This window comes from Oncorhynchus kisutch, unplaced genomic scaffold (genome assembly GCF_002021735.2).
Source record: "Oncorhynchus kisutch isolate 150728-3 unplaced genomic scaffold, Okis_V2 scaffold3334, whole genome shotgun sequence".
NCBI classification, from domain to species: domain Eukaryota; kingdom Metazoa; phylum Chordata; class Actinopteri; order Salmoniformes; family Salmonidae; genus Oncorhynchus; species Oncorhynchus kisutch.
This window is the reverse complement of record NW_022265279.1, coordinates 370,910-384,425: the sequence shown is the minus strand read 5'-3', so window position 1 is coordinate 384,425 and position 13,516 is coordinate 370,910. Positions and strand designations below refer to the sequence as shown.

General features: G+C 46.3%; 1 protein-coding gene across 3 annotated transcripts in view; it reads left to right on the top strand.

Moving 5' to 3' along the window:
• The window catches only part of LOC109876485 (AP-3 complex subunit sigma-2), a 137,485-nt gene that overhangs the window by 79,531 nt on the left and 44,438 nt on the right, over positions 1-13,516 (top strand). For all 3 annotated transcript variants that reach the window (XM_031820390.1, XM_031820391.1, XM_031820392.1), the window contains exons 3-8: positions 756-898; positions 2,418-2,560; positions 5,664-5,790; positions 7,038-7,192; positions 11,714-11,827; positions 11,961-12,104. In XM_031820390.1, the coding sequence (XP_031676250.1) occupies positions 756-898; positions 2,418-2,560; positions 5,664-5,790; positions 7,038-7,192; positions 11,714-11,827; positions 11,961-12,104 (826 nt within the window). The remainder of the gene's footprint in view (positions 1-755; positions 899-2,417; positions 2,561-5,663; positions 5,791-7,037; positions 7,193-11,713; positions 11,828-11,960; positions 12,105-13,516) is intronic.

Below are 13,516 nucleotides of genomic sequence, written 5' to 3'. Positions count from 1 at the left end.
AGATACAGTAGGCCCCTGGATGATACTAGATACAGTAGACCCCTGGATGATACTAGATACAGTAGACCCCTGGATGATATTAGATACAGTAGACCTCTGGATGGTTGAAACTGGAGCAGCAGCATGACCAGGTGATGACTCCTTGCTGTCCCCAGTTCACCTGGCCGTGCTGCTGCTCCAGTTTCAACAGTTCTTCCTGTGGCTATGAACCCTGACCTGTTCACCGGACGTTCTACCTGTCCCAGACCTGCTGTTTTCAACTCTCTAGAGACAGCAGGAGCGGTAGAGATACTCTTAATGATCGGCTATGAAAAGCCAACTGACATTTACTCCTGAGGTGCTGACTTGCTGCACCCTCGCCAACTACTGTGATTATTATTATTTGACCCTGCTGGTCATTTATAAACATTTGAACATCTTGCCATGTTCTGTTATAATCTCCACCCGGCACAGCCAGAAGAGGACTGGCCACCCCTCATAGCCTGGTTCCTCTTTAGGTTTCTTCCTAGGTTCTGACCTTTCTAGGAAGTTTTTCCTAGCCACTGTGCTTCTACACCTGCATTGCTTGCTTTTTGGGGTTTTAGGCTGGGTTTCTGTACAGCACTTTGAGATATCAGCTGATGTAAGAAGGGCTATTTAAATACATTTGATTTGATACATACAGTAGACCCCTGGTTTGTATGAATCCTCTCAGTAGACAGCCTGAACAGTTCTTTTCATCCTGTAACATGATATTGAATCTGATCTGTTTCCAGAGTTGTAGCCACGTCTCAGATGCAGGCTACGTTCGCCAGGAAAGCCTTCCCCTGTTTTGATGAACCTGCAATGAAGGCCGTCTTCCACATAACGCTCATCCACCAACGAGGAACTGTAGCTCTGTCCAACGGCCGGGACGTTGGTTAGTTCACAGCCTATACACTACCCTCTTTGGGCTACCTCACCGTTCTCCACCCTTTCCCAAAAGTGTTCACTGATACGCTTCCTGGCATGGATTTAACAATGGTGGGAATACCTCCAGCCAATGGTGGGAATACCTCCAGCCAATGGTGGAAATACCTCCAGCCAATGGTGGGAATACCTCCAGCCAATGGTGGGAATACCTCCAGCCAATGGTGGGAATACCTCCAGCCAATGGTGGAAATACCTCCAGCCAATGGTGGAAATACCTTCCAGCCAATGGTGGAAATACCTTCCAGCCAATGGTGGAAATACCTCCAGCCAATGGTGGAAATACCTTCCAGCCAATGGTGGGAATACCTCCAGCCAATGGTGGAAATACCTCCAGCCAATGGTGGAAATACCTTCCAGCCAATGGTGGAAATACCTTCCAGCCAATGGTGGGAATACCTCCAGCCAATGGTGGAAATACCTTCCAGCCAATGGTGGAAATACCTTCCAGCCAATGTTGGGAATACCTTCCAGACAATGTTGGGAATACCTTCCAGCCAATTTTGGGAATACCTTCCAGCCAATGGTGGGAATACCTTCCAGCCAATGGTGGAAATACCTCCAGCCAATGGTGGGAATACCTCCAGCCAATGGTGGAAATACCTCCAGCCAATGGTGGAAATACCTTCCAGCCAATGGTGAAAATACCTCCAGCCAATGGTGAAAATACCTCCAGCCAATGGTGGAAATACCTCCAGCCAATGGTGGGAATACCTCCAGCCAATGGTGGGAATACCTCCAGCCAATGCTTATTTCAATCTCAAAGCTTGTCAGTCCTGGACTGGAAGTGCAGGCTTTGGCAGAAGGGTGGAGAACATGGCTGTAGCCTTGTTATTGATATGTACAGCCCTACTATACATGGACTGTGGAGTTGAAGACATCTCAGAAGGAATGAGTACGCTTGACAACATGTAATGAGAAAATCAACTACAGAATGCTGTTAATGGTTCATGTCTGGTAACATAACACTCTCCCTGTCTCTCTCTCTCTCTCTCTCTCTCTCTCTCTCTCTCTCTCTCCCTCTCCCTCTTTCTCTGTCTCTCTCCCTCTCTCTTTCACTCTTTCTCTGTCTCTGCCCTTCCCTCTCCCTCTCTCTCTCTCTCTCTTTATCTCTCCCTCACTCTCTCTCTACTCTCCTCCCTCTCTCTCACTCTCTCTCTCTCTCTTTCTCCCTCTGCCTCTCTCTCTCTCTCTCTCTCTCCCACCTCTCTTTTCCTCTCTCTTTCTCTCTCCCTCTCTCTCGCTCTCTCTCTCTCTCTCCCTCTCTCTCTTTCTCTGTCTCTCTCGTTGCTCTTCTCTTCTCTCGTCTCTCCCTCTCTCTCTCCCTTTCTGTCTCTCTCACTCTTTCTCTTTCTCTTGCTGTGTCTGCTCTCTCCCTCTATCTGTCTCTCTTTTTCTCTCTATCTGTCACTGCTCTTCTCTCACCACTCTCTTTTCCTTCCTTCTCTTCTCTCTCTCCAATGTTTTAGAGACCGTCAACAGCACCATAGACGGCACTGAAGTCACCATGACCAGATTTGAGCCCACTAAAAGAATGTCAACATACCTCCTGGCATTTATCGTCAGTGACTTCGATCATATCACTGGATCGATAGAGAACAACAATGTTTTGGTAATTCAATCCACCACAGAGTGCTCTGGTTATTCCCTATAAAGTACACCACATATCACTCTGGTTATTCCCTATATAGTACACCACATATCACTCTGGTTATTCCCTATATAGAACACCACATATCACTCTGGTTATTCCCTATAAAGTACACCACAGAGGACTCTGGTTATTCCCTATATAGTACACCACATATCACTCTGGTTATTCCCTGTATAGTACACCACATATCACTCCGGTTATTCCCTATATAGTACACCACAGAGGACTCTGGTTATTCCCTATATAGTACACCACATAGGAATTTGGTCCATATCAGTGCACTATATACAGTTGAAGTCAGAAGTTTACATACACCTTAGCCAAATACATTTAAACTCAGTTTTTCACAATTCCTGACATTTAATCCTAGTAAACATTCTCTGTCTTAGGTCAGTTAGGATCACCACTTTATTTTAAGATTGTGACATGTTAGAATAATAGTAGAGAGAATGATTTATTTCAGCTTTTAATTCTTTCATCACATTCCCAGTGGGTCAGAAGTTCACATACACTCAATTCGTATTTGGTAGCATTGCCTTATAGTTGTTTAGCTTGGGTCAAACGTTTCGGGTAGCCTTCCACAAGCTTCCCACATTAAGTTGGGTGAATTTTGGCCCATTCCTCCTGACAGAGCTGGTGTAACTGCACACACTTGCACACACTTGTTCAGTTCTGCCCACAAATGTTCTATAGGATTGAGGTCAGGGCTTTGTGATGGCCACTCCAATACCTTGACTTTGTTGTCCTTAAGCCATTTTGCCACAACTTTGGAAGTATGCTTGGGGTCATTGTTCATTTGGAAGACCCATTTGCGACCAAGCTTTAACTTCCTGACTGATGTCTTGAGATGTTACTTCAATATATCCACATACTTTTCCTGCCTCATGATGCCATCTATTTTGTGAAGTGCACCAGCCCCTCCTGCAGCAAAGCACCCCCACAACATGATGCTGCCACCCCCGTGCTTCACGGTTGGGATGGTGTTCTTCGGCTTGCAAGCTTCCCCCTTTTCCCTCCAAACATAACGATGGTCATTATGGCCAAACAGTTCTATTTTTGTTTCATCAGACCAGAGGACATTTCTTCAAAAAGTACGATCTTTGTCACCATGTGCAGTTGCAAACCGTAGTCTGGCTTTTCTATGGCGGTTTTGGAGCAGTGGCTTCTTCCTTGCTGAGCGGCCTTTCATGTTATGTCGATATAAGACTCGTTTTATTGTGGATATAGAAACTTTTGTACCTGTTTCCTCCAGCATCTTCACAAGGTCCTTTGCTGTTGTTCTGGGATTGATTTGCACTTTTAGCACCAAAGTACGTTCATCTCTAGGAGACAGAACGCATCTCCTTCCTGAGCGGTATGACGGCTGCGTGGTCCCGTGGTGTTTATACTTGCGTACTATTGTTTGTACAGATGTACGTGGTTCTTTCAGACGTTTGGAAATTGCTCCCAAGGATGAACCAGACTTGTGGAGGTCTACAATTTCTTTTCTGAGGTCTTGGCTGATTTCTTTTGATTTTCCCATGATGTCAAACAAAGAGGCACTGAGTTTGAAGGTAGGCCTTGAAATACATCCACAGGTACACCTCCAATTGACTCAAATTATGTCAATTTCTTGGAATTTTCAAGTTGTTTAAAGGCAGTGTATATAGTGTATATAAACTTCTGACCCAAGGGAATTGTGACACAGTGAATTATAAGTGAAATGATCTGTCTGTAAACAATTGTTGGAAAAATGACTTGTGTCATGCACAAAGTAGATGTCCTAACCGACTTGTCAAAACTATAGTTTGTTCACAATTCATTTGTGGAGTGATTAAAAACGAGTTTTAATGACTCCAACCTAAGTGTATGTAAACTTCCGACTTCAACTGTAGGTAATAGGGTGCTACAGTTTCCTCTCATTCAGATTCATGACTGATACTGCTGTGGTTAGGCTGTAGTGATGACTGATGCTGCTGTGGTTAGACTGTAGTCATGACTGATGCTGCTGTGGTTAGACTGTAGTGATGACTGATACTGCTGTGGTTAGACTGTAGTCATGACTGATAGTGCTGTGGTTAGACTGTAGTGATGACTGATTCTGCTGTGGTTAGACTGTAGTGATGGCTGATACTGCTGTGGTTAGACTGTAGTGATGGCTGATACTGCTGTGGTTAGACTGTAGTGATGACTGATACTGCTGTGGTTAGACTGTAGTCATGACTGATGCTGCTGTGGTTAGACTGTAGTGATGACTGATAGTGCTGTGGTTAGACTGTAGTCATGACTGATACTTCTGTGGTTAGACTGTAAGGATGACTGATACTGCTGTGGTTAGACTGTAGTGATGACTGATAGTGCTGTGGTTAGACTGTAGTGATGACTGATACTGCTGTGGTTAGACTGTAGTGATGACTGATGCTGCTGTGGTTAGACTGTAGTGATGACTGATACTGCTGTGGTTAGACTGTAGTCATGACTGATACTGCTGTGGTTAGACTGTAGTGATGACTGATACTGCTGTGGTTAGACTGTAGTGATGACTGATAGTGCTGTGGTTAGACTGTAGTCATGACTGATACTGCTGTGGTTAGACTGTAGTCATGACTGATGCTGCTGTGGTTAGACTGTAGTGATGACTGATAGTGCTGTGGTTAGACTGTAGTCATGACTGATACTGCTGTGGTTAGACTGTAGGGATGACTGATGCTGCTGTGGTTAGACTGTAGTGATGACTGATACTGCTGTGGTTAGACTGTAGTCATGACTGATAGTGTTGTGGTTAGACTGTAGTGATGACTGATACTGCTGTGGTTAGACTGTAGGGATGACTGATACTGCTGTGGTTAGACTGTAGTCATGAGTGATACTGCTGTGGTTAGACTGTAGTGATGACTGATACTGCTGTGGTTAGACTGTAGTCATGACTGATAGTGTTGTGGTTAGACTGTAGTGATGACTGATACTGCTGTGGTTAGACTGTAGTGATGACTGATACTGCTGTGGTTAGACTGTAGTGATGACTGATGCTGCTGTGGTTAGACTGTAGTCATGACTGATAGTTGATACTAATTGTTTGCAGGTCCGTATCTGGGCTCGGAGGAAAGCTATAGCTGAGGGACACGGAAACTATGCTCTCAATGTTACAGGACCAATGCTCAATTTTTTTGAACGATACTACAATGCCAGCTACCCACTGTCCAAGTCAGGTAAGTTAGCTTAGCATTCAGACCTGTCAGGTAAATTAGCTTAGCATTCAGACCTGTCAGGTAAATCAGATTAGCATTCAGACCTGTCAGGTAAATCAGATTAGCATTCAGACCTGTCAGGTAAATTAGCTTAGCATTCAGACCTGTCAGGTAAGTCAGATTAGCATTCAGACCTGTCAGGTAAGTCAGCTTAGCATTCAGACCTGTCAGGTAAGTCAGATTAGCATTCAGACCTGTCAGGTAAGTTAGTGTTGTATTCAGACCTGTCAGGTAAATTAGCTTAGCATTCAGACCTGTCAGGTAAGCCAGCTTAGCATTCAGACCTGTCAGGTAACTCAGATTAGCATTCAGACCTGTCAGGTAAATCAGATTAGCATTCAGACCTGTCAGGTAAGTTAGTGTTGTATTCAGACCTGTCAGGTAAATTAGCTTAGCATTCAGACCTGTCAGGTAAGTCAGCTTAGCATTCAGACCTGTCAGGTAAGTTAGCTTTGCATTCAGACCTGTCAGGTAAGTTAGCTTTGCATTCAGACCTGTCAGGTAAATTAGTGTTGTATTCAGACCTGTCAGGTAAATTAGCTTTGCATGCAGACCTGTCAGGTAAGGTAGCTTAGCATTCAGACCTGTCAGGTAAGTTAGCTTTGTATTCAGACCTGTCAGGTAAGTTAGCTTTGCATTCAGACCTGTCAGGTAAATTAGTGTTGTATTCAGACCTGTCAGGTAAATTAGCTTTGCATGCAGACCTGTCAGGTAAGTTAGCTTAGCATTCAGACCTGTCAGGTAAGTTAGCTTAGCATTCAGACCTGTCAGGTAAGTTAGCTTAGCATTCAGACCTGTCAGGTAAGTTAGCTTTGTATTCAGACCTGTCAGGTAAGTTAGCTTAGCATTCAGACCTGTCAGGTAAGTTAGCTTTGCATGCAGACCTATCAGGTAAGTTAGCTTAGCATTCATACCTGTCAGGTAAGTTAGCTTAGCATTCAGACCTGTCAGGTAAGTTAGCTTTGCATGCAGACCTGTCAGGTAAGTCAGCGTTGTATTCCAACCTCAGCTCCATGAGTGCATGTGTACACATGTAGGCCTACACTTATATTATACTCTGTGAAACTAAGTCTCCCAACAGATTGTTGGCTACGTTCCAAATGGCTACCTATTCCCTATAAAGTGCACTAAGGCTCTGGTCAAAAGTAGTGCACTATAAAGGGAATAGGGTACCATTTAGGCCTCCTTTATTGTCTTTTCCCCTGTAGACCAGATAGCTCTGCCTGACTTCAATGCTGGAGCCATGGAGAACTGGGGTCTGATCACCTACAGAGAGACAGCCCTCCTGTACGATCCAGCCATCTCCTCTGTTGGAAACAAAGAGAGAGTCTTGACTGTGGTGGCTCACGAACTGGCTCATATGGTAGTGTGTTCTCTATGACATCACTGTATTTCCTGTCCAACCTATGACATCCCTGTACTTCCTGTCCAACCTATGACATCCCTGTACTTCCTGTCAAACCTATGACATCACTGTACTGCCTGTACAACCTATGACATTAATGTACCTAGTGTCCAACCTATGACATCACTATACTTCCTGTCCAACCTATGACATTACTGTACTTCCTGTCCAACCTATGACATCCCTGTACTTCCTGTCCAAGCTATGACATCCCTGTACTTCCTGTCAAACCTATGACATCACTGTACTGCCTGTACAACCTATGACATTAATGTACCTAGTGTCCAACCTATGACATCACTATACTTCCTGTCCAACCTATGACATTACTGTACTTCCTGCCCAACCTATGACATCACATCCTGCAAGGAGAAACATTGCTCGAGAGGATGACTAAGGTCCACAACATGAGCGCCAGGTAATGAGAGGAAGCCCAGTTGCCAGTTGCCGGGGAAGATGGAACGAGATGGATTTTGGCCAGACATTCTGCAAATTTTCTCATCAATGAAACATTTAATCTCAATACAATTTTTTGTTCACAAAACTAGATTATGTTACAAACAGAGTGGACTAAGTTTAGCAGACTTGTTGTGTTGTTTAGAAGGAGTGCAAATGGAGTTATTGCACACGCACTTCACAGAGAAGGCGTGGAAATATGCGCATACATGCTAGAACGCGCCAATAGTATCTCGCTAGCTCCTGCTTGGCTCTGCCCACCTCCTTGCTTGTTCTGCCCAATATGACAAATTGGTTCCCATTTGAAACGATGGGCTATGGTCTATCTTGGTTTAGATATGAAAATCTTTGGTTAGAGTTTTGGGCAAGTAACCAGCAGGTAGCCTAGTGGTTAGAGTGCTGGGCTAGTAACCGGCAGGTAGTCTAGTGGTTAGAATGTTGGGCTAGTAACTGGCAGGGAGCATAGCGGTTAGAGTGTTGGGCTAGTAACCAGCAGGTAGCCTAGTGGTTAGAGCGTTGGACTAGGAACCAGCAGGTAGCGTAGTGGTTAGAGTGTTGGGCTAGTAACAGGCAGGTAGCCTACTAGTTAGAGCGTTGGACTAGTAACCAGCAGGTAGCCTAGTGGTTAGAACGTTGGACTAGTAACCGGTAGGTAGCCTAGCGGTTAGAGTGTTGGGCTAGTAACCGGCAGGTAGCCTAGTGGTTAGAGTGTTGGGCTAGTAACCGGCAGGTAGCCTAGAGGGTTAGAGTGTTGGGCTAGTAACCGGCAGGTAGCCTAGCGGTTAGAGTGTTGGGCTAGTACCTGGCAGGTAGCCTAGCGGTTAGAGTGTTGGACTAGTAACCAGCAGGTATCCTAGGGTTTAGAGTGTTGGGCCAGTAACCGGCAGGTAGCCTAGTTGTTAGAGCGTTGGACTAGTAACCAGCAGGTATCCTAGGGGTTTGACTGTTGGGCTAGTAACAGGCAGGTAGCCTAGTGGTTAGAGCATTTGGCTAGTAACCAGCAGGTAGTCTAGTGGTTAGAGTGTTGGGCTAGTAACCGGCAGGTAGCCTAGGGGTTAGAGCGTTGGACTAGTAACCAGCAGGTATCCTAGGGTTTAGAGTGTTGGGCCAGTAACCGGCAGGTAGCCTAGTTGTTAGAGCGTTGGGCTACTAACCGGTAGGTAGCCTAGTGGCTAGAGCGTTGGACTAGTAACAGGCAGGTAGCCTAGTGGTTAGAGCGTTGGGCTAGTAACCAGCAGGTAGTCTAGTGGTTAGAGTGTTGGGCTAGTAACCGGCAGGTAGCCTAGGGGTTAGAGCGTTGGACTAGTAACCGGCAGGTAGCATAGCGGTTAGTGTTGGGCTAGTAACCGGCAGGTAGCCTAGCGGTTAGAGTTTTGGGCTAGTAACTGGCAGGTAGCCTGGCGGTTAGAGTGTTGGGCTAGTAACCGGCAGGTAGCCTAGGGGTTAGAGTGTTGGGCTAGTAACCGACAGGTAGCCTAGTGGTTAGAGCGTTGGACTAGTAACCGACAGGTAGCATAGTGGTTAGTGTTGGGCTAGTAACCGGCAGGTAGCCTAGGGGTTAGAGTGTTAGGCTAGTAACCGACAGGTAGTCTAGTAGTTAGAGCGTTGGACTAGTAACCAGCCGGTAGCCTAGTGGTTAGAGTGTTGGGCTAGTAACCGGCAGGTAGCCTAGGGGTTAGAGTGTTGGGCTAGTAACCGGCAGGTAGCCTAGTGGTTAGAGTGTTGGGCAAGTAACTGGCAGGTAGCCTAGTGTTTAGAGTGTTGGGATAGTAACCGGCAGGTAGCCTAGTGGTTAGAGTGTTGGGCTAGTAACCGGCAGGTAGCCTAGTGGTTAGAGTGCTGGGCTAGTAACCGGCAGGTAGCCTAGGGGTTAGAGTGTTGGACTAGTAACCGGCAGGTAGCATAGTGGTTAGTGTTGGGCTAGTAACCGGCAGGTAGCCTAGTGGTTAGAGCATTTGACTAGTAACCAGCAGGTAGCCTAGTGGTTAGAGTGTTGGGCTAGTAACCGGCAGGTAGCCTCGCGGTTAGAGTGTTGGGCTAGTAACCGACAGGTAGCCTAGGGGTTAGAGCATTGGACTAGTAACCGGCAGGTAGCATAGCGGTTAGTGTTGGGCTAGTAACCGGCAGGTAGCCTAGTGGTTAGAGTGTTGGGCTAGTAACCGGCATGTAGCCTAGTGGTTAGAGTGCTGGGCTAGTAACCGGAAGGTAGCCTAGGGGTTAGTGTTGGGCTAGTAACCGGCAGGTAGCCTAGTGGTTAGAGTGTTGGGCTAGTAACCAATAGGTAGCCTAGGGGTTAGAGCGTTGGACTAGTAACCGTTAGGTAGCATAGTGGTTAGTGTTGGGCTAGTAACCGGCAGGTAGCCTAGTGGTTAGAGCATTGGACTAGTAACCGACAGGTAGCATAGCGGTTAGTGTTGGGCTAGTAAACGGCAGGTAGCCTAGTGGTTAGAGTGTTGGGCTAGTAACCGACAGGTAGCCTAGGGGTTAGAGCATTGGACTAGTAACCGGCAGGTAGCATAGCGGTTAGTGTTGGGCTAGTAACCGGCAGGTAGCCTAGTGGTTAGAGTGTTGGGCTAGTAACCGGCATGTAGCCTAGTGGTTAGAGTGCTGGGCTAGTAACCGGAAGGTAGCCTAGGGGTTAGTGTTGGGCTAGTAACCGGCAGGTAGCCTAGTGGTTAGAGTGTTGGGCTAGTAACCAATAGGTAGCCTAGGGGTTAGAGCGTTGGACTAGTAACCGTTAGGTAGCATAGTGGTTAGTGTTGGGCTAGTAACCGGCAGGTAGCCTAGTGGTTAGAGTTTTTGGCTAGTAACCGACAGGTAGCCTAGCGGTTAGAGTGTTGGGCTAGTAACCGGCAGGTAGCCTAGTGGTTAGAGTGTTGGGCTAGTAAACAGCAGGTAGCCTAGGGGTTAGAGTGTTGGACTAGTAACTGGCAGGTAGCCTAGGGGTTAGAGTGTTGGGCTAGTAACCGGCAGGTAGCCTAGTTGTTAGAGCGTTGGATTAGTAACCAGCCGGTAGCCTAGTGGTTAGAGTGTTCGGCTAGTAACCGGCAGGTAGCCTAGTGGTTAGAGCGTTGGACTAGTAACCAGCCGGTAGCCTAGTGGTTAGAGTGCTGGGCTAGTAACCGGCAGGTAGCCTAGGGGTTAGAGTGTTGGGCTAGTAACCAGCAGGTAGCTTAGCGGTTAGAGTGTTGGGCTAGTAACGGGCAGGTAGCCTAGTGGTTAGAGCGTTGGACTAGTAACCGGCAGGTAGCCTAGTGGTTAGAGTGTTGGGCTAGTAACCGGCAGGTAGCCTAGCGGTTAGAGTGTTGGGCTAGTAACCGACAGGTAGCCTAGGGGTTAGAGCGTTGGACTAGTAACCGGCAGGTAGCCTAGGGGTTAGTGTTGGGCTAGTAACCGGCAGGTAGCCTAGGGGTTAGTGTTGGGCTAGTAACCGGCAGGTAGCCTAGTGGTTAGAGTTTTGGGCTAGTAACCAATAGGTAGCCTAGGGGTTAGAGCGTTGGACTAGTAACCGTTAGGTAGCATAGTAACCAGCAGGTAGCCTAGTGGTTAGAGTTTTGGGCTAGTAACCGGCAGGTAGCCTAGCAGTTAGAGTGTTGGGCCAGTAACCGAAAGGTCTCTAGTTCAAATCCCCAAGTTTACAAGGTGAAAAATCTGTTGATGTGCCCTTAAACAAGCCACTTAATCCTAATTGCCCCAGGATCACCGTTGATTATGGCAGACCTTGGCCTTGATCACATTCTCCTAGGGTGTCTCAGGGTGAGTTGGGGTATCAAATATTTTGGTCACAAGCAGCGAATACAACAGGTGGTGAATTTATAATGAAATACGAAAAACATGTTTTCAATTCATACCTTTGTATTAATACGTACTTGTATCTGCGTTAAAAATAGGACCAATACAAGTACCCACCTAATTATTAATATTGGTCAGAGCTGGTGAAAGGTAATGCACTGCTTCATAGGGAACAGACGACCATTTTGGATGTGATTGTTCCCGAAGTGTGACATGATCCTGTGTCCACAGTGGTTTGGGAACCTGGTGACTCTGAGATGGTGGAATGACCTATGGCTGAACGAGGGCTTTGCCAGCTACGTGGAGTATCTAGGAGCTGACTACGCTGAACCCACGTGGAACATCGTAAGACTGATCACCCTCACAGGAGGATTAATCTGATCATATAGAGTACAGTAAGACTGATCACCCTTACAGGAGGATTGATCTGATCATATAGAGTACAGTAAGACTGATCACTCTCCCTCTCTCTCCCTAGAAAGAGCAGACCATCCTGAATGATGTCCACAAGGTGTTTGCTGTGGACGCCCTGGCCTCATCTCATCCTCTGTCCCGGAAAGAGGAGGAAGTCAACCAGCCTGACGAGATCAGTGAGATGTTCAACACCATCTCCTACAGCAAGGTTCTCTATGTTCTAGAACATCTCCTACAGCAAGGTTCTCTATGTTCTAGAACATCTCCTACAGCAAGGTTCTCTATGTTCTAGAACATCTCCTACAGCAAGGTTCTCTATGTTGTAGACCATCTCCTACAGCAATGTTCTATGTTCTAGACCATCTTCTACAGCAAGGTTCTCTATGTTCTAGACCATCTCCTACAGCAAGGTTCTCTATGTTGTAGACCATCTCCTACAGCAATGTTCTATGTTCTAGACCATCTTCTACAGCAAGGTTCTCTATGTTCTAGAAAATCTCCTACAGCAAGGTTCTCTATGTTCTAGAAAATCTCCTACAGCAAGGTTCTCTATGTTGTAGACCATCTCCTACAGCAATGTTATATGTTCTAGACCCTCTTCTACAGCAAGGTTCTCTATGGTTCTCCATGTTCTAGACCATCTCCTACAGCAAGGTTCTCTATGGTTCTCCATGTTCTAGACCATCTCCTACAGCAAGGTTCTCTATGGTTCTCCATGTTCTAGACCATCTCCTACAGCAATGTTCTATGTTCTAGACCATCTCCTACAGCAAGGTTCTCCATGGTTCTCCATGTTCTAGACCATCTCCTACAGCAAAGTTCTCCATGGTTCTCAACGTTTAAAGACCCGAAGAAAGCATGCCTCCCACCCCTTCCCATCCCACCCAGAAACGTATCATTGCCCCTCCAACCCATCCATCCCTTGATTCAACCAGTAGATTCCCTCAAATCGCCCCCTCCCTCCCCCAAAATGACCAGACACCCCCACCCCCCACACACCTTCCCCGTGGGCCTGGTATCAAAGAACATAATACAAGTCGAAATAAATATCTGTAACTGGTTTGTGTGTGTTGGGCTTTAGCTGCAATTATTCTTCAAGACAATCCCACATCATATGGAGGAATATGCCGACCGACCTGAGGAATGTGCCGACCAACCTGAGGAATGTGCCGACCAACCTGAGGAATGTGCCGACCAGGGGACACAGTGAACAGTTGGGGACAATTTCCTCATACAATATTTCCTTGGTGTTAAATACATTCTGTGAACAAACTTAAAATGTATATGTTGATGGTTCGGATTACGGGATGCCAAAATCACATTTTTCCATATCCTGTTCCAGTTAAAGGGTGGTTCAGATTAAATTAAATCTGTGGACCAGGTAGAATAGAGTGTTTGTTGAGAACGCGCTAACACAGTTAACAAGATGTTCAACACCATCACCTACTGCAAGGTTTTTCTCTGTTCTAGACCACATATACAACAGAGACTGGTAGAGAGTATCTCACTGTAAAACACAAGCTGGGAGATACATGGTTACACCTTCTCTCTAGTGTTGTAGGGAGATCCATGGTTACACCTTCTCTCTCTGGTGTAGTAGGGAGATCCATGGTTACACCT